This window comes from Cataglyphis hispanica, chromosome 15 (assembly GCF_021464435.1).
Source record: "Cataglyphis hispanica isolate Lineage 1 chromosome 15, ULB_Chis1_1.0, whole genome shotgun sequence".
Classification (NCBI taxonomy): Eukaryota; Metazoa; Arthropoda; class Insecta; order Hymenoptera; family Formicidae; genus Cataglyphis; species Cataglyphis hispanica.
In genome coordinates this window covers 1,334,512-1,358,424 of record NC_065968.1, presented here as the reverse complement: position 1 = coordinate 1,358,424, position 23,913 = coordinate 1,334,512, and the positions used below count along the sequence as shown (strand labels likewise).

Sequence of the window (23,913 nt, the reverse complement as noted above, 5' to 3'; positions counted from 1 at the left end):
GAATTATTATCATTTAATGAAATCATTTTATCATTTTATGATTAGATATTACATTAAAGTTGAAAAACTAGAAAGGTATAAAACTAAGAGTTTGACTCAATTTATGCGCAAACGAGCTCATATTATAACAAAGTTCGACCTCGTAAAAGCCAACGTGATTTAATGCCAATTTCTCGGCGCATCTAACGGCGGTTACCATCGGATAGCCGATGACCTCCGGCATCGAAAACTTGGCCGGCTTTAGCACCCACGCGATAAGAGACTAGGCTCGCTTACATTTCATGCAAAATTGCGTGTAGGTGATAGATATGTTGTTATTGCTGTCAATCACTTAACAGAAATAATATTCATGAAATATACATGTTTCGATATAATGCTAATGTCATTGATCAATCTGTGACCTATATGAGAGAAAAACTATAATTATACTAATTTGAAATTTAACAGGAGAACTAAAATACATAGTCACAAGAGAAATTATATCATTATATATTAACGAAAATTGCTCAAATGAACATTGACCACGTTTTTGTTCAGGCAAATATCAAGTTGATTATATAAATATTATTAATTAATAAATATTGTTAATGTAACCGTAAATTTTATTCGTAGCTATAATTATTAAATTAATTATTTTTCAAATTAATGATATAATTTATTCAAATACTCCAATGATATTTGTTTAAATTAAATTAATTTTTTCTTGTATAAGAATAGAGCCTTTTTTCTAACATATATTTTGACATTTATTCAGTTACGTCATTATTGTAATATTACAGTTTGGAATATTATAGTTTCTTATCACTTTTCTTACTTATAAATTTTGTGTTTGCAAATTTGTGTACTTAAAAATAATTGAAAAAGTTTGCCTATAATATAATTAATAATTAATTTGTTTCAGAATATCCTGCGGCAGTAACGGCGGAAATAGTCGATGTTAATATAAATGTTAACATAAATTCGTTGGACGGCACAACGGGGAAACCGTTGGACGTCGATCTACCACCGACTTTGCCGATGACCTTCGGCACGGAAAATACAACATCAGTTTCGGCGCAATCAGGATCCACAGCTCTGATGCCCTGCGTTGTTCACAATTTAGGAGAGGGCACGGTAAGGCTTAATTACCAGACACATTTAACCCATTGATTAATGTCTGACAATTTCATGTACAAATAAGCAGTTATATATTCCATTATTGATTATTTTATAAATGCCAACTAGATAAAAAATTTCGTCACTTTTTCGAAAGTAATACAAATAAAAAGAAATTTTTATTTTTTTTTTAAAAAAGCAAATACACAAAATGTATATATTTGTGTGTATATTTAATCTAAAATTTAATTGTTGAAACTTTATATGAATTTATTACTGTGGCCTAAATATATTCTTGTTGCAATGAGAAAAAGAGAATTTTTCTAAAATATTGTTAATCAAGCGTCAATCAATGGGTTAATAGTTTTACAGATAGATGGAGAGTAATACCATATGATTACTAATATTCTATAATAAGCACAAACGAGCTTTCTCTACTCTACAACTAGCATTATCAATGCGAAATTCATATTATATCTATTAGTTACATTCGATTTTGTAGTGATCAGTATAATTATATGGCAGAGAAAATTAAATTTTCCTTTAAAAACATGAATAACACGAATATATGACGCTAATCATCAAAAGTTTTTAATGAAAATAGCATAAATTAATATAAATTAATAATATTTAATTTGCAATATGGCGTAAAATTGCATATGGTAATAGAAAGTTGGCACATTGACAGAGTAAATTTAATACAATCTAAGAATTCTTTGCTTTCTGTGTGAATTGCTGATTATCTGCTTAAAATATAAAATGATAGATAATTGTAAATTGTTGTTTATCCTTCTTCATTTTGAGTAAATGTCAGTAAAATGTACATCGATAATCGATCGAATGTTTTTCTCATGAACGAATATTGCGCAATGCGCGATGCTAGATTAACAATATCGTCTTAACGTGAGAATGTGATAGTATCGAGATCTTATCGTAATTTTTATCATTTAGATTTTTTTTAAACGCAGCTAAAACCGCATATAATTAATGAAAGAGTTTATGTATATTATCAATAATATATATATATATATCAAAATTTTGTCAAATTCCTTGAGCAAGGAAAATTAATCAATAGATTCCTTCAACGCCATTGTACGTTCTTTTTTTATTTGACTCCGAGAGACAAAACAGCGTTACGCTTATTTGCGCCTCAATTAGGTATGCAGGACGAACCGGAGCAACGTTCTTGCAATTGTACAAAGTAAAAGCATTAATGTGTCATCTAATTTCGACACGACAAGATAAAAGAGAGAATAAACAAGATTTCGTCGGTCTAAAGAATTTTCAACTTCAACGCTTCTTTTCACGAATCTTGATAATACGATGACAACTTTGTATAGAATTGATGATACTGTCGAGCAAACAGCTTTAGATTTACAAATAAAAGATATGCGTGCAATGGATAACAGTTTCGTCTAAAGATTCACGAAAAATGAAATAGCTTCGTTATTTAAGATGAGATGTGTATAATTTATGACTTTTGTCAACTTTTACTAATGCCAAGGGGAAACGATATCCGCAAGGGAATACGATTCTTTTATTTTTCCACACCATTCTTTTTTCATACTTATTATTCCTTTTATATTTATTTTTTTTTATTTAATTATTATCTGATGTTATTATTTAATATTTCTCACTCAGTAATCATTATGGAGCTTTTCTGCTAATTATAAAAATGCATAAAAATATTATGATTATCTTATAAAGCAATTGAAAACACAATGATGTTACATTATGAAATTATAATAATAATATTATAATAACATAAAAACAATAATAGTATTAAAATATATAATAATATCCGTGATAATAATTAATACTTAATGTGTCACATTAATTACATTTTTTGTAAAATATTTTAATATTAAAATATTTCCTTTTTCTCTCCTTTCATTTCTAACTAAACTGATTTTAAATGAAATTTATATTTCTTTGTAATACAACACATTTATATACACTTTTAAAAACAATTTAATTATATTTAATATTGAACAAATCGCATTTAAAATATTTCATATGCAAATATTTTATATTGTACAAGTTTTTTTTTTTGGTACGCATTAATAACACGTGTAACTTTGTATCTAAATTGAATCCCTTATTCGAAAAGTTATGTAAGTTTAATTTTGAAATTTTATAAATTTCAATAATATGTAAATATAAACCGATGCGGTGTGTAGATCATAGCTGAATTCTCAATGTTAAAGATACAGCACTTTGAATGTAGATATAACTCGATATAACTTTCCGGATATCGATAAACTATTAAGTAATACAAACGTCTCTATAATAAGATCGCGTAGAAGATAATAAAGAACCCAACATATACACGTACATAATACACACAAACAGATGAATTCAGACCACCTCAGAGAAACAGGCGCAAAGCATTCTTTTCGTCGCATAAAATTCCGCGGCATAATCTCATTCTAGAAGAATGCATTTCGCGGCAAGAGAGAATTACTGCCGATTACAAGTTTAAAGCGCCGTTTAATTAATCCGATGTTTTCGCAACTGCTTCACGGTTTCTTACGCGGCCCGGCAACTTTTACAATGTAGCAGACGCGCGAAACTCTTCTGGCGGTTCGCAGTTAACGTTGTTATAAAGTTTGTTTTCTTTGTTTGCGCAATAACATTGCGTGCATATCAACGCGAGCTTTTTCCCACGAACAGCAACGCCATAGATTTACGTGTCGCGGCCGACGATGTTTTATCCAGAATAGAAAAATCCTCGTACGTTAAAAGTATATACAAATAATGGGGAAGAGGTGAAAAAAGGTTTATTCATTAAAGGTACCGTTGTCATTATAACAGACGAATGTAACCTGTCATAACTTAAATGGCAACTGGTTTGCCTGCAACAACGTTACGCTGATTTAACATGCGACGTAAACATGGAGCAATACAATCAAATAGAGTTTAATGAACCGTTTAATGAACCTATTGCTTGTTCAACTTCATTCACCACTACATACACGTTTATCAAAGTTGGATAACGTGACGAGAGTATTAATTATTAACTACGTTTGTAATAATCGAGTTATTCGCTGATTCGTACGAAAATGATGCTAAAAAAGTTTATAATATAGTATATAAAAAACTTATTTATAAAAAACGTCGATTGACAAAATTTTATTTTACTATTGCTTGCAGATTTTTTTCTTGCTTGTGTGACTCACCGTATTAAAAATACATATTTCTAATTTTAAAGAGCGCATCTCGATAAGCTCGTATTTTTTTTAAATTGTGAATTTCTAATATTTATCATAAGTTTATTAACAAATTATTTTTGAGAATAAAATTTTTTTATGATAGCGTGATCTTTGTACAGTATCACAGACTTAATAAGATTCCTGATTTTTTAGAAGGAAATTTAAAAAAGATAGCGTCGCGCGAAAGAATGCAATCCACTCTCATCTACGACGTTTGACCATTTCCAGAATTTCAAGAATTTAATTAATTAATTTACAGTGCCGTCGCGGTCGGATCTTATTAGAAATAGTTCCTTTTGCTTCTTAGAAGAAGATGTAGTTACGGCTAAGGCGCAAATTGCTGCGCGACCAAAATTCCAAACTGCAATATTGCATTAACGCTACGATAAATTTAAAGTGCTATCTTAATTAATTTAATATTTATGGCGCATTGGTCATCCCATTATTTATACGCGCCAAACATAAGGGATGGTATGCGACGCTGTCACCAGTAACATGAAAAATTGCGCATAGAACATTTTTCTTCTTTATCTTTGCTGTTTTAATTTGAGAAAATGTCGGAGTAAAGTTCTCTGATGTTCATACGCGTCAGAAGAAGTTATCAAAGAAAAATACATTGGAATGTCTCATAAGTAAAGACAAGATATAAGACAATATCAGAGTTGTGGAGGGAATTTTTGATATGGAAAAAGCAAATCCATTTTGTGAAACGTGTTAATTACAAAAATTAAATTTTTTTATGTTTTTTTTATTTCTAATAACTTTTTCTATTTATTAATTATCAGAATATATTAATTAATGGAAGAATAACATATTATTTCGTTATATTTGTTGTAATCTTAATGATGGATATTTTCTTTTTATTTGATATAATTTGCTTTTAAAGATTGAACGCTCTTGTCATATTTATACAAATTCCCATTTTTTTTACGTCATACATACAGTCAGTCGAATAAATATATAATGTAGCGCAATTATAATAATCTCTTGATATAAAAGAAAATTAAATGAATATATAATTTAAATTATTCTATAATAATTTAAATGAGAAGGGATTTGAATGAAGCACTTTATTGATATACACGGAAATTGCAGAACGAAATATTAAAATCAGATACAAATTGTCGGGCATATTGTTATTCAAAAAGTAATTGGAATCATTCGCGGCATGTCGTTTGTCAGTTTTGCAGCCGTTCACTATCGCGCACGTGGTTCCTCGGGCGATATTCCGAAAGTTATTACGGAATTATTACGCCCTTCCCACGGGCGCTCGAGAATAATTGGCGCGTTATAGAGAACACAGGAGAGCATGAGGCGGCGCGCGTGAGTCAAACGGACACAGGTAGAAATCGATAGGGACAGCCTCATCGAACGACTCAGCCGGTCGTTGTTATGTATATACGTCGTTATCAGATACTACACGCGTGTCGTTTCGCGAGCATATAAGATTTCATTGCTGCAAATTGGAGCGAACGAGGATTATAGCAAAGAGCGAACGCTCGAGCACCGCGAAGAGCGTCAAGAGATGGACTATAATAATAAGAGTCGGTGTGCACGCTTTCATCGAATTGGTATTTCAGAGAAAATTAGATTCGCCTGATAAACTCGCAAAGCTTTCGCTTATGCTATATGTACACAGCAATGTGAGAATCTCGTGCATACGGTTAAGAGCGACGTGAATTATGATGCTACATACGGATAACAATGAAGATAATAAATGATCTTTCGCATACATGCAAGAAAGAATATTCCTCATGCAACCAAAATTTGTTAGTTTAATCAAGATATATGACTAACAAAATCTCCTTTTGTGGAATAAATAGAATTATTTTGTGTGAAATGTTTTTATGTTAAAATAATATAAATAAAATAATTTTTAAAACGATGATCGTTCAAACGAGAATCCTAATATCATAGGTGAATTTTTCACGCCTAAAAGCTTCTATATCGTTTGACAATGTTGATAGCAGGTGAGCATTACGATTTAAGATAGACACTTTACGCTTTGCAACGAATATGAATTATGACAATGATAAGAGATACGACGGAAGTTTCGATACTTTCAGCAGAGATTTAAATCCGCATTAACGCCAAATTCGGACACGTCGAACCCATCGTATCTTATATGGCCCGTTTATACACTCTTCCCCTCTCTCCTCTCGCGTTGATTCATTTTTTTTTCTTCCGTTCGAGCGAACGGAAGTAACGACGTTACTATTCCGAGTGCTGGGAGTTGCTGGTAGGTTGCGGAAATACAATCACGGCTGAGCGAACTAGGTCGCACACCGCCAACCTTTTTATCCGTAATTTACAGCAATATTTGGAATTCGTTCAAGAGAGACGAACGCCCGAGCATAAATCTAATTATAACGGGGTCGGCTAGATTGCGGAGCTCGGTAATCCGGAGACGTCTCGGTATGAAAATACACGAATGGGCTCGATGTATCGGCGATCTTAATGAATGCATTGCGTGTATCCTCCGGATGCAAAAGACCCCAAAAAGTTACCGGAATAATCAAGCAACGTCGATAGTTTATGATTTTCTGCACAATTACAGTCGCAATTAATACTGGATCTGAGAGAAGTTGTAAATGAAAGGGGGATGATGGGTGCTATTTGATCGTAAAATAAAAAATGCGCTAATTATTAAAAATATTTCGCGATTAAGAATAAAAGGTATGTCCCGAAACTTTTTCTAATATTTTTTCATTAAAATTTAATAGCAAATTGAACTGTGGTTATTACAAAAGATGTGAAAAAATCTTTTATAATAACCACAGTAATAATCTTTTACGTATGTCAAAATATTATTATTCAATTTATATGTAGGTACATCTTGGAATTCGCGCAATATTTTTTACATATACTTTGATATATTTTCTTTATTATATTTTATTATATACTAGTATAGTTTTGTTGTCACTTATTGTAAAATATTTTTTGTTTTATATTCCTGCATTTTAACAAAAATTATACTTGCTCCTCTAAACTCATTTTATTGAAAGCGAAAAAAGGGGAAGTGTGTAAAAAAATATTGTTTTTTATTGGATATATAAAAATTAAAATGTAACAAATATTAACGTACATAATATTCATAAGATGTAAATCAATTAATTAGAGGATTACTTGATAAAAAATTTCAAATTTTAGAATTAAATAAATAAAGTTGCTAAGTAGATAACATTGCATTACTTATGTATTGCTACATTTTCATTAAAATATGCAGTCACACAGATGTTTAAAATTATGCAACGTAATATATGAAATATAACATGAAAATTTTCCTTATTTGCATACACATGTTAATGCAAGCAGCTTAAATATGTATGATTTTTTATCTTTCTGTTCTTATATTGAGTGTTTTTCATATGCATAAAAATATATTCTACTTGCAAACACATCATCACATATACACAAAATCTATTCTTTATTAATAATATGTTATTACATTTTCATAAATTTATATGTAAATATAGTTTTGTTCCATTTCTCGAGCTTATTTACTACACAACAAGAGATCGGAAGAAAACTCGACTAAAAGAGAGAAAGAGAAAGAGAGAATCTCTCTTTCTCTCTCTTTTTTTTTTTGCATATTATTTTTTGTGCTAAAATATAGATTGCATAAAATTAAAAGGACTATCCTATACACATGAGGTGACCTACTTAATGTTACTGTTTTGGAAACCGTTGAATATTTTATAAAAAGATATTTATTTCATTCATGACGTGCAAAAGTGAATTAGCCCAAATGTTATATTTACTCTTTATGAATTATCGAAAAGTAACAATACTAAAATCAAAAACAATAAACTGTTTTCCTTTAAAAAGCAGGAACATCATATTTGCTATAAAATTTGAAAAATAATCAACTTGTAATAACATCTAAATGATTATGGAAATAAACAGTTTTGTTACATGATGCGAAGCAAATAAATAACAGAATAACAATAAACAATAAATGTAAGAATAAATTCAATAAAAAAAAAATATATATATATATATATATATAAATATATATATATAATATTAGTATCGAATAAAATAACAAGACATGCTTCATATACGCAATTGCTAGTAATAAAAAAAGTAACAAAGTTACTCTAATAATAAAAAAAATTAATTAAAGTCTCTCTTTCAAAAGAAAAAATACAAATGTCTAATACATATTTTACTGAAGTTGTATAAAAAAAATTGCGCGTGAATTATTCGTGTAGAAAACAGAGAGTTGAAAATACCAAAGGAATATCACCGATAGAACAAATAATAAAAAAAAAATATGGAATAATTACTCAAGCAAGTGTATACGTACTGATGCACTCGAAACGTTCGCAGAGCATCGTCATTACATCAAACGCAATCTTTTTCTCGTCATCCGTAGTCGCACCATATTGAACAGGCGAACGACTTATAGCAGAAAAAAAAATCACATAACAATTCGTCTACTTTTTTCTTTCCTCTCTCGTCCATTTCTCGTTCATTAATACCACGTTGGAGCACTGTGGAGAAGCGCTGCCGTATACGCGGTGCCATTAAAATATTCAAATCAAAGCAAGCACCGCGGCTTTTGTTGTCCGCACCGCTCTAGTGTGTTTTTTCTCTCTTTCTCTTTTTTTTTGCTTTCAGTGTCGCAGAAAAGTCGATTTTTATTTCGTTTCCTCGAAGATTCGGTAGCGACGGTATTTCGCAATTTTGCGCAAATAATGTCCGGCAGTGTGCGACGCAATGGCGAAGTGCGCAAACTGTAACTCGTTACGCAATGTAGGGCAATTTATTTTATTTTCGCGATGATTGGCGAATGATTGGCGGAGCGCGGGAGCGAAAGACCATCGCATTGTGCGGTGAAAACTCTTTGGGAGTCGCTAACGACCTGCAAGCCGATAATTGGGTAACTGCAACGAGAAATCTCATCTGCGCGTGAAAGCAAAGCAGGGCGTCGGCATGTCGGATATGTCGTATCGCGCTGCACTTGCATCCGGATATCGTTCGATAAGTCGTGCACCACGCTCGGAGAGACGCTGCGAGGGTGGGTGAGATAAACCTATACCCGATCCCCGAAGGCATTCGGTATTCGAAGATGCTACGTGCGCACACCTGCTCCTCGCGCGCGGTCCATAAAGACAACGCGGCGCCCGGCGCCGGCGCCGGCGTCTACGAAAAATCGCGACGCGACCGATGGAGTGAGGAAATGACGCGCGCGACTTCCGGAGAATTTTAACTCTACGCGCCGATGAAGAAAGTGCATCGAGTGTACAGCATGGCCTGCTAAGCAGATGAAGTTGAGCGAAAGAGTGCAACCTTTATCACATTATTTTCTTTGAGAGTTAAATAAAGAATAGAAATCATATGTTATGCGTAAATTTATAATTGACATTGTTATTTATAACATTTTATTTTTATTTTTTTAGTTATTTTATAATTAATACTGCATTTGTCTTGATAATAGTTATTTTAACTAAGAAAAAAGGCTTTTAAATTTTATTAATTTTAATTTGCAACTCATACTGACTTTTAATATTTTTACTATTTTTTCGCACGCTTCATAAATATTAAATAAAAGTACAGATTACTCAAACCAAATAGTTATGCATAATTATCAATTTTATTAATATATATTAACAATAATTTCTTGAAATTTTTGACTCGATTGATATTTATATTTCTGTTATATTTGTTCATTGAAATACATTGCCAGTCTTCTAGGACATAAATCGATGTGGCAGGTGACAGTTAGGTAATTTCTTTTATCGAGAGAAACGATTCGAGGGATGCAGGGCATCGGGATTGTGAAGATGGACAACGGGAACTCGTGCTACGAACCGGAATCGCGCGTGGCCCGTTTTGTTGCATATAAATTGTACATGCACGATCGATGCAGCCGATACTTTCTAAAGAGTAAGACTCAACCATCATGCTGGCACGTATGAGGCATGATGGCTACGAAAAATCGCATCGGAAAATGTGACGGGATCGAATGTTGGATATATTCGACGAGAATTTCTACTTGCCACGCGACGAACATGTATGACGTAACGTGAGAATTGACAAATACCGCGCGAGTGCAGTAGATCCACGAAATTCTGATATTCTAGGGCCGGAATAAGATCTGAAATAGTAATAAATCGCAGTGCTATAAATCAATTTGTGCGCTTTGCGTTGCCAACGTTGTCATTATTTTGGGTGAAAATATATCGGTTAGATACAACACAGTAATTGTTAAAATATTCCGTATATATAAAATAAAGACTTACATATTTAATTTATCATTATATATATATATATATATATATATATATATATTTTTCTTCTTATTTTTTTAAATTATCGAATTTGCTTATATCAAACATTTTTCCATTACGATTACGATTTATCGGTACTAAAATAGAAATAAAATAACAATAAAATAGAAATATAATATAAACTTGTTAAAGACACGCATATTTCATAAATTAATATAAGTATGATAGATTACTCGTTATAAGAGAGACATTATTTATGTCAACCTAATGCCATTGCGTTTGAATTCATAAATATGTTCATAAATGTAATTTCATTGTTTATGTGTTAAATGTGCACACGCGGTATATTTTATACATAAATAATACATTCAAATTTACCACCTCCGAGGAAGCTTACTCTCGCGCGAAATTACAGTCGCATCCATCACGCCTCCATGTTTCTCAAAATGCGCCGGAGCAACGAAAATGTTTCAACAAATGTGCCAAAAAAGAAAGTTATACGCTAGGGCAATTATATGTCAACGTGGGATGACTTCTCCGATCCTGAAACGATCTTAGAGAGTGCAGACCGCGGCAACTTTTGCAATTCACAAGCCGTGTCGCAAGATCTGCATAAGCATTTGTCCCGTATATGAGTGTGCATTTGCATTTGTATCGCATATAAATAGATAAAGTTATGTCGCTCGTATGCATACATCGCGAGCATTACTTAAAAACTCGCGAATTTAATCGCGATAGAAAAAGAGAGAGAGAAAAGAAGAAAAAAATATAAAAAGACAGTCGCGAAATGTGTACTACGCAAAAAAAATATTCGTATTGCTGACGTAAAGAGAAAGACAAATGTGATAAATAATTAAAATAAATAATTAAATTAAATTAAATTAAAATAAATTAATAAATAATTAAATATCGCATGCGCGGCGGAAGCTTTTGTGTTCGGCGAATACATTCAATCTTTATGACGTAAATTATTCGCTGTTTTATTTCTTGTGAGAGCGATCCGTGTCGGCGAAAATTTCGTGAAAAAAGAGGCGCGCGAAAGGCAGACGGCGATGCATGCATTCATTTAAGAGCCGCTTTTATTGACGTCAGCGAGCCCTGTAGGATCGATCCAAATTGGTTGAGCGCCGCGCATTCGGCGGTGCTCTCGGAACAATGAGTACGTAGTTAATCCATTTTTTTTCTTAACCGTCGACTTTTGCGCGAAGCTGCACCGATCGCAATCCCGTGGCCCATAGGCGTTCATCGATGCAGAAAATCGATGGCGCAGCGAGAACGGAAAGAATGCAAATGCAGATACATACATATTCTTGCGTGTAACGGTATTAAATATCCCGTGAACGTGTATATACATATACATGCCGTATGTGTTTATGATATTGTATGCCTATAGGCGTGCGCCCGCGGGATTTGCGCACGTGCGTGCAATTCATTCGTTGAACGAAAATACAATGATCAGTTTTCGAAATGGTAGCATGATCACGAAAGTTTACATTTTAATCTTTATCTCTATTATTTTATTTTTACAGAGACTTGTGTGTGTAATATACCTTTTTCTATTTATTTCTATTATATACAACTATAACTTTTTATTTATAAAACTTGTATTACTTACTCGATCAAATTGGAATATATATTTGTGGAATGTATTTGTGATAATTTTTTTCTCTACAGAAAGAATTATATTAGAATGTTAGTATTTAATTATTCTTTTTTAACTCAGTAGTATTTTTATTCCGGGATTTTTTTGAGAGAGTATCCACGGAAAAATATAAAAATAAATAAAATACCGACCATACACTGCAAGTCGTTATTGGAATGTATTTTTTTGCTATTCACCGTGAAGGACGGTATTTGCATTTTCGAATTTTAAGTAAAACGCACTGTATACTAGGGCAATGCAAACGCCAGTTGGTCAAAAAGTAGAACGAGTACAGCATGAAATGCATAAATCATGGTGCAGTATGAATTAGGAGTGATCTGCAAAAAATAGTACTTTTTGTTATATATATATACATACATTATTTGCATCCAGTCAGTGAGTCACCGGCTACACACACACACACACACACACACACACACACACAAACACGACATGTATGTGATGCGATGGTAGAGAAAATATATCTATAACCCAACGAAATGCATATTTCATTGCGGCACGAGATAAGTGCACTTGGTTGAAAAAATTGCAGCTCCGAACGGAAGCGCTGATGAGAATTAATCTTAAGTAAGAAAATGTATTTAAAAAATGGCTGCAACGTATAAAGTATAAGAAAGAAAATTCACAAAGTGGAGCGCAATTATCACCCATTTATATCAGTGATAAAATTGATGCTTTAACGTTTAATGAAGTGTCATGTAATGCTGTTAAGTGAGACTGAACCTTACGTCTACAGTGGACTATTATTTGAAGTACGGTGCATTGTCATGAAAGTACATTCCACATACATTATTGCTTCTTTATTCTCTTCCGAGAAACTGCCCGAGGGAGAAATTACTCTAAGGATGAATTGGAGAGGTACGGAAGAACGTTATTATAGCTAAGCAGTGTGTTACAAGTGCGGGCCCTTGTATTTATCGCACTATTTCGAAAATGAAGAGAAAAGCGGAACGAGAGAGCGTCAAGAGAAATTGATGCCGAGACGTATAACACAGCTTTTAACTAATGATTTCATTGTTTTGTGCGCACAAAATTTCCTCACATAAATATAAAGAAAAAAATCTTTATGCAATTAAATAATGATGATTTGATTTGCTTTTCTTTTGCAATAGAGAGTTTGTCATAGTTTAATATATTTTAATACAATATACAATTAATCGCTTTTAAGAGAATATTGAATTATATTATATTAATACCATTGCATAATTAATTATGCTATTGATGTTGTTACTAATTAATTATGAAACAACGAACTAACAATTTTTGAATAAAATTATTTTACACATGATAAGGTAAATTTTGGAAATAATTTGTAACAACATTATCATTATTATAATAAAATGATTATATGTTTCATCAAATTATTATATTATTTCTTTTTACTTTATTTTAATTTATATTATATTTCTCTAGATTTTATATGTATTAATTTTGTTTATAAAATAAATTATATATAAAATCATTTTTTTTTTTCAAGACATTCAATCTTAAGACAAAATGTGTGATTACTATTTTATAATTTAATCGTGCGGAACCTAATCGAATTTAAGATCGGATCTAAGAAGAAGCAAATAACCATTATAGTTAACAGCGCGGTACTGAATAGGCGGTTCATCGTTCATTCATTTCCGCAACCAATAAATGTATATATTTATTACGTTACTTCGGGAACAAGAGGAGTGAATAGCCGCGTTCCAGTATATATGGCGGAACGGACTTCGTTAGCCAGCGCACAGTCGTACAACCATGCAGATCGATTTCAATTGGTTGATTGTGTGTTATGCATCCTCGGATTTCCCTCATGACCGACGAGTAAATTCATTTCGTTGCCCGTAACTTTTCAGTCTTCCATCATCCTTCAGCGTGTCCTATGTAACGTCAAAAACACATTGTTTCCCTCAAGAAAAAAATTTCAAAGAACAAAATCAGATGTGCATCGGAGAAAAATTACACCGCAAAAGAGTCGCTTGCACTGTTAATTTCCGCTTCGTATGTTTTCATTACACGCGATTATTTTCGATTCCATTGGAGATGCGTACATTAATCAAGCGGACGATAAAATCGATTAGAATATGGGCGTGGTTGTTTCAACCCCTTCGTGTCGTTGCTGCAACCTGCTCTGTATCCTTTCTTAGATTTATCTCCCATGCGAATTCCTTCCTTCGGAAATAAATATCTGCTTGTCCTATAACGGGGGAAATATGTACCGCGACGGATGACATGATATTTGTTTTACCGCGCTCGTCCGATAGAATCCTCGTCCGTAAGAAGGGTGAGACGGGGGAGAAAGAGAAATTGTATCTGGAAGCTGTAAAGTGCATGGAGTATTTATCACTTCGCTAAAGCAGCTTAATGATCCGTAGAACCTCGTACCGACCGGAATCCTTTTGCGCGCAGCGTATTATCCCGCTGTCCAAGGGACATTAACGTGTCAAGCGTTACTTATAGATAAAATATTGACGGAATGAGAGAATGTGCTTTTAATAAAACCTTATAATAACGGTAAAACGAAGGGGGGTCTAATTATTTGCAGAAAGTCGAATATTTTTAGAGCTAACGTGAAAAAGATAGGATTTTGATAACACAATGTTCAGCATACACGCGCGATTTGTTCGAAGAAAAGAATAAAATTTAAAAAGCCGTGTTGAGAAATTATAAAATAGGACGCTTTATTCCTTTTAGCAGAATATCAATTATCCTGATTATCTTTAAAGCGTCAATTAAATTTTCGTAATTAAGAAATGCAGATGGACTTATCGTAGATTAAGTTTTTTTTTTCTTTTGTTCGGAAATATATTAATTTGTAAAAGAATTTAAAAAAACAATTTTTATTATTATTATAATAATAGTGTATTGTATATATAATTATGTCGTAATTATATTTTCTTAAAGATTTCTTTTTTCTTTATTTAACTCAATTATCCGAAATCCATTGTTGAATCAATACGATTATCAGCGTCTTACTTTTGTACGCAAAAAAAAATCTGTTGTAAAATATTCTATAAAATTCTTTAAAGCAAAGTAGAGAGAGATTGAAAGCACGATGTAATAAGCTCTGAAGGCGCTATCAATAATTCTTCCTTCAAGCGCGAATAAAATTGCAGCCGGTGGCTATGTAATACTCTTTTCGCGAATATGCCGTAAAGCGCGCACGCTCGTGCATTCGATACGCTTCCCACGAAACGTGCTTCACGTTTGACGCGTTAAGCGCGTCTCGATTACTTACATCATCGATTCATGGCGTTGTCGTTGCCGGATTTGCTATAAGCTGCTTTAAATTTCCGTAACAACGCGCTAGCTACATTAGTTCCTCCCTCTCTCTCTCTCTCTCTCTCTCCCATTATTGAGCCTCGCCGAAATACCCCGCTCTCATCCATAATTAGCTGAAAATCGAATTTGCCGCTTAATGAATCTCCTATTACGCGCATTGCACTATACGCACTATTACCTGCGTGCCGATGGCACGGCGTCGATCCCAGTCAGCGCGTCTGCGTTCTCGCCCGGAAGCCAAAGTCTCGACGATCGAGTTCAGAAAGCACGCAAGAATGGCCAACGGCCATTCTCTCGGTCTCTATTTATTCGACTCATCCCTCGTGTCCCCCTGTCTGCATCTACCCCATACTCTGTTTTCCCGGCGATACGGCCAATTCTGCTCGCGAGTTGTGTGCAATCGTTCTCTTTTCTGCAATTCTTCTCGCCGGCTTTTAAATGGCGCACCATCGTCCTCTCTCAGCTTCCTCCATAAAAGACTCTGCGAAGAAAATATCCGCAGACAGTGAGTAAACATTCAATGCCTCATCTCGGAAATTGCACGAAATCGTTCAGGCAATGCCAATTTTAACGTCGCCTCGTGAGATAGATGCTGGTGATGTCAGGATGAAGAAAAATTGAAAAAGGGCAGTTTAGAAAATAAAACGGATAAGAAAAATCAGGAAGAATATACAAGATCTTATCACCGTGAAAAAAAAAGCCTTCCCTTTTTCGGATTTCGCAGTTTATTATGGTCGTTTCGAAACTGGATCGACTACCACCGGGACATTTGCATATTTTATTTAGTTTACGAATCATGAAAGCAAAATAAATAATGAAAATTTTATAGAAATGTTATATATTAATGTAATCCGCTATATTTTGCATATTCATGTTACAAACTAATACGTTACGTTTTATTTTCACTATGAGGTTTACAATTTCTCTTTACCTTTATAAATAATGGATGTCAACATAAAACATTTAATATCAATATTTCTGCAAAAATAATTATAGATTTTTAATACATATGCATGTTTTGTAAAAATAAATTTTAGCGATGTTTTTCATGTGTAATAATACATGACATATATAAAATGTATTAAAGTTTAAAAAAAAATAAAATAAAATCTGAAAAAAAGATACGAGAATTGTATTAAAACATTAAAAGTTTTTACAACAATTTAGTTCAGTAATTAATAACAAAATCTCGTGAAATCTAAAATTAGATTTTTAAGTGATTTACGTATAAATTATATATATATATATATAATTTCAGTGTGCTTAAAATATTTGGTATTTAACGGAAAATTTTATTTAGACTTCATCAAAACTCGGTATAATCTGTTAACTGCTGCACGAAATGATTGGAAAACTTGCATCTTAAGTTGTTTGTAAAACCAGGACAAGAGATTCATTTTCGACGATAAGACGCTCGCTGTGCTGAAGTTTATTACGGAATCCTGGACTTTCGTTAAATAACTCGAATACCTTTCTCTCGTTTTGGTAGCGATAGAAAAAAGTACGCGCGGCTTCACTCAAAAGGAGCCATTTAATTTATCGAGCGTAATGACGTTTCTTTGATAGATTTTTCTTAGCAATTTGCATAGTGCATTATTGAATCGGAATAATTATCAGAATGACTATCAATAATTTAAATTTAAGTTTATCTCATTATACATCGCTATATTGAAAATAGAAATATAGGCTACTTTACAATGATATACTTTATAAAAGTATATATAATTGTATATATAATAATATATATAATAATATAGTATATAGTATATGTATAATATAGTATATAAAATATAGTATATAAAATATACAGTATATAAAATATATATAAAATATATATAGTATATATAATAATGTATACTTTATAAAAATTAGGATACTATATGCTTCTATTAAAAATATCAGATATTTAACTTTTATATTATGTAGATATATTTGCATCAAATATCGCATGATGTATTCCACACATGTTTCTATCGATTCAATATTGCTAAAGTATAACTATACAATAGGTTGGCCCAAAAGAGCCGTGCCCGATTAGTAATCTAAGCAAGTTAGTGACCGATATCTAACGCTTCTCGAATTGAACAGGGCAACAATAATGCTATTCGCCATCATGTGACGTGAAGCGACAGGGCCATGTCATGCGGACAATAACAATTTCTGTCATTTACATCAATATATCTCACAGGCGTCTTCCGACAATTTCGCAATCATTAACTAAGCGATCCCTGAATCCATATCACTCAACTTGCAGTGACTATCCGTTTGGGTTTTACCAGTATATACAGTAGGAACGATTTCTTGTACTTGGGATGGAGCTTAAAGTCTGTAAGTCTGATAAATTAATTTTCTCGTTAGAATATCTTCTTTACGAATTTCTAGTTGTATCTCAACTATATTTCTCATATGCAGTTTATTTACAATATTATATATAATCAATAAAAATATACTTTGAAAAAGAAAACACACATTCGAAAGTATATTTTGCGAAATAAAAATGCTACTACTTTGTTTTAATATGAAACAAAAAAATACTTTCCAACTAGAAAATGTAAAATAATATTTTTAAAGCTAAAATTGTTAGATAAAACAGCATCCTCGTTAAAAGTGAATAGAATAATATGTGTCAATTTATCGTCTCTTTCAATGTGCACCTCATACTCTTAAAAGAAAATTGTAACTCCAAGATGTAGAGAGAGAGAGAGAGACATGTATAAATAAATTGCTACCTGTATGTTTGGTATAGAACATTTCGATAAAGATAAGAAGTCGAGTGCTCTTATTCTTGATGAAATATGGTTGGCCCTGCGAATGAATAAATTCCCGGGACAATCTGACCGAATAAACCATTCGAAATAGTGTGGCGGCAACGATATTTTACGTTCGACTTGCAATACAGTGGACATATTTTCACATTGTGGCATGACGACAAATGCGATTACACTTAATTTATTTCAACCATGCATTGATACTGTATGTCAATAATAAATTTCCTTATTATTAAATCATATGATATAAGAAAAAATGTCAATGTTAAATACAAATAAATTGCAATCAAATTAGATTGTTAAGCATATATAAAAAATAAGAGGATAAGAATAAAAATAAAAAGTAAGAAATAAAAAATAAGAGAATAGGAATAAAAATTTTAAAAAATAATTCTTAACAGAAAAATTCCGTTCAATCATTATCGTTACGCTACATTTTTATTGAATCATTTCATTCAAGCAAAACGGAAATATTTCACGTTTAAAAGTAAACGGATTTGTCATCATAAAATCTATATAAATAATTACATTAATAGAATCATGATTACACGCGAGATTGATCGAAGCGTTCCGATTAAAGCGATGTCGTCATGGAAGCGGACGATGGCGCGCCATATGCGCGATCGATGGAATTCAATTTTCCGCGAGGAAAAAACTCCTCAATCTCGCTTTAGCAGGTGCTTAGAACTTTACGGGGAATATAAAGGCATATACGAGGACGGAGAGATCCTATCGTCGCGAGTAGACCTCTTCCTTTCCGATTTTGCTGGTCAATTCTGTCTACGAGCGATACCATCGAAAAGGATTCGAAAAGGATCGTGCGTTCACCGGATAATTCTTGCTGATAGCTCTTCTTACAATAGCGTATACTGACCGTTTTTAGGCATCGAAAAAACACGAAAAAGAATATCGATTGTTATGCTTATTCCAATCTCTTATTCCGTATAATAGAAACATCTCTTAATATCTCTCACTTCTCGACGAATCTGCTTATTAAAAAAAAAAATGATAATAGATATAAAAAATAAGAATCTTTTCTCCCATTGTTGTCTAATTTCCTCGAGATTTCGGAGAGATACTTTACTGCCTCTACTATACGTATGAACTTCTTTCTTAAGATATTTTTAATATTTATATTTCTCGAATTTAACGTTCTACTTTGAATTGAATGTAGGGTTTTTCGTAATATTTCGCGATGTCTATCGTGCATTTTCTTGCGCGAAGAAAATTATCTTAAATCTTTTCATGCAGGACATTAGAATATATGATAAAGTTTGCAACAATATCTACCATGATATATTAATGGACGCTTTCTATGTTGCACTATTTGATAAAATATAGTTCCATTAAAATTACAAGCTAATAGTATCGTCCATTCAGATGACACATAAAATATTTTCTCGTTAATATAAAAGACGGTACAATACATAAATAATGAATTATTGTGGTAAAATAAATCTATTATTTACATTTAGATGTTATACAGATAACTGACATGAACATTAAAAGCTAATTAAACAGAATACATAAATTATATACGAAAAATTTTTGATATTTTATAGAAAAGTGATTATTGCAGATATATGTATAAATTCATATCATACTTTTATTTCATTAAATAAATTTATTTTCTAAATTTTAATCACAGATAAAATATTTTCTTCGTGAAACATATAAATCTCAGAATGAAGAAGTTACATTTAATTTCTTTATAAATGTAGTTCTTTAATTAATACGTAAAATATTAATCAAATATATTAATTAATTTATAAGAATAAAAAATAATAGCAATGATGAAAAATAACAGCGCATAAAAATCGAGAGATTTCATCAAAATAAAAAAGTTAATCACATTTGGTTTTCTGTATGTGTTGCGCATGCAGCCTGTCCTCTCTATTTTTCTACATTTTGCACTATGAATTTTTACAGGAAAATTTTTCCCTTTATTTCTTATGCAAATTTCTCGGTATTTCTTCTAGTATATATACATACGAATACATTACGAATATTTCGTCCTACTGTTTGCAAAACACTCTATGTTTGCAGACATTGTCTACATATTAAATGTACAGAGACGATAGATCCAATTCGATAGAAACAAGTTTGCCAGAAAACTTTTTAGTGTTTACAGTTGTCGATTTTGATACAATTTTTTTATTTATGTCTCGGTTGCGTTTGATTTAGTTTTCTCAGTTTACATCAGATTGAAAGTAAATTACTTTAAATCTTTCTAGTTTGACATAATAAAATTAACTACTGCGACATCCAGCAAACGGCTAGTTTTACAAGACTGTGAACTTCCGTTTTTTCGACGAAATACGAAAATGGACACTGGCCAAGTTTTAACATAATATTTTCTTATGGAAATATGTCTTCTGATCAATTCCGCGGAAAATTTCTCTACAGTATGTATATTCTCCTGCGAGCAAATATCACTGGTTTATGCTGCGCGAACACGAAAGATTGTTGAACCGAAACGGGAAACAGTAACGCGTAGAAGAATAATCGAAAAACGATTTTCAAACTTTAATTTTTATATCATTATTATATATTCACGAATAACATTAAAATACACATAAAAATATATTATAATATCTATGAAGTCAATTTAGATGATATCGCAACGCTTCTGACATGCAAACACTTTTTTTTATAAATAACAAATGTTTTATGCATTGCGGTACTCTTTATTCAACACGTGTATTTCTCTTTATCGCAAGAAATGGTAGCGTGACAAAGGGGTAAAAAATGTGTGGTTATCAAGGGGGATCTGAACGTCTTTGGAGTTCACGATCAATTCCGGTCACGAGCCCTACAATCATCTCGCGGCACAGTCGTCGGATTATTCTGGCTGACGGCGCTTCTTGGTGGCTTTCAGGTAGTCCAAGTGAGATGGAAATACGTACGATAGTTACCGAGCGTTATTGACGTGCTGTAGTTACTGACCATACGTCATATGTACACGGCGTATGTACCTATGTATGTGTATGTTTGTGTACATACGTGGCAGTTACTGTAGTTACTGAGAGCGTTGCAAGTTTTTATAAGTTATGAGCATCCGATGCGTGCTAATGGTTGTTGGTATTGAATGGTTCATTGACGTCATGAACTTTATAACGCCTAATTTCGTATTCGGTAATACGGTAATACGGCATCTCTCTCTCTATCTCTCGCGCACGAGATGTTCGTAATAACTGTATAGTGATGAGAGAGCCGAGCTAATGGGAGTATTCATTGTTTAAGCTTTTAAACCGATGTCACGTATTAAAGGGGCCTGAGAGATGCGAATTTTATGGCAATGAAATAATTGATGCAAAGATGCTTTAAAATGTACAGTTGTTTGTTATGGATTTTGCAGAGGGAAATAATTCTAACAAAATTAAAAATCTATATGTGGAAATTTTTTTTTCAGAAAGGGATGAAATTTCACGTGAAAACGACAAAAATGTATATGCAGTAATATAAATTTTTTCCACTAGAAAGTCATTAAAATTGCAAATGAGATATTACAAAAGCTGGTCTTATATGAGATTAAAAGAGAGAGTCCATAATTTATGTTTTCATAAAAACAGTATTTATATATGTAACTACATTCCTGTATGTATAAGAAATTTTATTTATAGATATGGAAATTAGGCACAAAAAGAAAAGCAAAGTTTTTCTTTCTATATGTGCATTCTGATCATAACGTGATTTTACATTAAAACTTTTGTATCCTGAAACATTATTCGTGTTAAAATAATTTAAAAGAAAAAAAAAAAATTATAAACAATTTATGTTTCTTATTTTATTATTTGCCGTTTTTTAAATCCATATCTTTTTACAGGCTATAAATTTGCTAAATCTTGTTAGATATCGTGATTTATTTTCATTACGCATGAGATATACTTCTTTATTTATAGAGCTAATCTTAGCATAATATAATCCACGTATGCAAAAATAAGGTACGAATCATTAATGTAATAACAAGCATACGGATCGTAGTGCAGTAGTTACACGCAGTAGTAGTTACTGTTTGTGTTCTACGTATCAGTAGTTGCGGATCGCTATGTCGGAGTAGTTACTAACCGTTATAAACGGACAGTGATTATTGTTCATTATACACGGACAGTAGTCCAACTGTTATGACTAACAATTGTAACAGCTACGTTGGCGCAATCTATATTTCTACTTGTTATGAAAGTCGCAATGAAATATTCTTTCTTGTCATATATAAAAATAATTAAAAGCATTAAACATAAAACTCATTTTCGTTATTCGCGCAAAATAATTAAAAATAATATGAAAAATTATTGTGAAACATATTTTTATATATTCTTTTATATATTATTTTATATTTTATTTTTTTTATATATTTAGGTATTATATTATATAATTGTATTACTTATATTTAGATGTATGTATAAAATTTTATTATAATATAAATATATAAACCTTTTAGTTTTTATTTTAATTGTAATAAAAGTGAGAACTTTTTCAAGCAATTTGGAAATAATATTTTAATAGTGCACATATACGAATTGAATATATGATTTTTACATATATGTATGATTTTTGAAATTTATTATTTTTCAAAATTAGAAGAAAATTTTATTTTGTAATTCATATAACATTGATCATTTTTTTCGTTTGCAATTATTACATATAATACTGTTATTGATGTAAAAAATTCTAAATAAATATTGAATTTACAAAGACTAAGATTATTATACAATTTATATTATTACAAGTCAATTTTCTAATAAAGAAATAAAATATTTTGTCTATTTTTTAGAAATTTCAAGGCACAGATATAAAGCAAGATATGTCGTTAAAAATAAACTTTTTTTTCTGATTTCTTCGACCGGAATACTGTTCACGACTATCGGATTATCTTTACTAAGAAATCTTTTTTCTGTAACTCGCAGGTGTCGTGGATCAAGCGCAAGAACGTACAAGAGTTACTGACCGTAGGGCTGACGACATACGCCAACGACGAGCGGTTTCAAGCAATTCATTTCCACCACAGCGAGGATTGGACACTTCAAATAAAATACGTCCAACCGAGGGATGCCGGAATATATGAGTGCCAAGTGTCCACTCATCCACCCACGAGTATATTTCTCTTGCTTGACGTCGTCGGTAAGCGCAAAATTTCATCGTGAAATTAATCAGCAATTATGCACTCAATTATAATTTTTTATTACACCCATGAGTCATTTATATATAATACTTTGTAAATTATATTTTTTTTTTTTTTAATTCTTAGCGTTTCGGACGTTTGTCATGAAAATGAGGAAAGCTGTATATACATATAATTGAAGAATGATAAATTATTTTTACCAGCAAAAAAAAAAAGATTTGTTGACAGTAACATCTGGGCGTTCTCTTTACATCTCATCACGGCTTCTTATATATTATATTCAACTCACTTTATACAGAATGAATGCATACGATGCGGCGAGCGCGCAATTCGCGCGCAAATGTATGAGAAAAACGCGCAAACTTTCCCGTATGCGGTCACATACCGTATATCTTAGTCTTTCTATGAAAAGAAGTCGTGAAGAGCATCGTACGCAAAGAATGCTGCAACGCTTTTGTCCGTATGCTGATAAGAGCGCGTCTATGAAAGTAAGCTCTCTTTTTCCCGTCACTTGTAATGCCTATCTAACTGTCTCAACAATTTGCGC

The 23,913-nt window shown here is 32.1% G+C and overlaps 1 protein-coding gene across 3 annotated transcripts in view; it reads left to right on the top strand.

The window, feature by feature from the left end:
* LOC126855310 (lachesin-like) overlaps positions 1 to 23,913 on the top strand; it is a 91,683-nt gene that overhangs the window by 55,309 nt on the left and 12,461 nt on the right. For all 3 annotated transcript variants that reach the window (XM_050602850.1, XM_050602851.1, XM_050602849.1), the window contains exons 3-4: positions 902 to 1,113; positions 23,152 to 23,365. In XM_050602850.1, the coding sequence (XP_050458807.1) occupies positions 902 to 1,113; positions 23,152 to 23,365 (426 nt within the window). The remainder of the gene's footprint in view (positions 1 to 901; positions 1,114 to 23,151; positions 23,366 to 23,913) is intronic.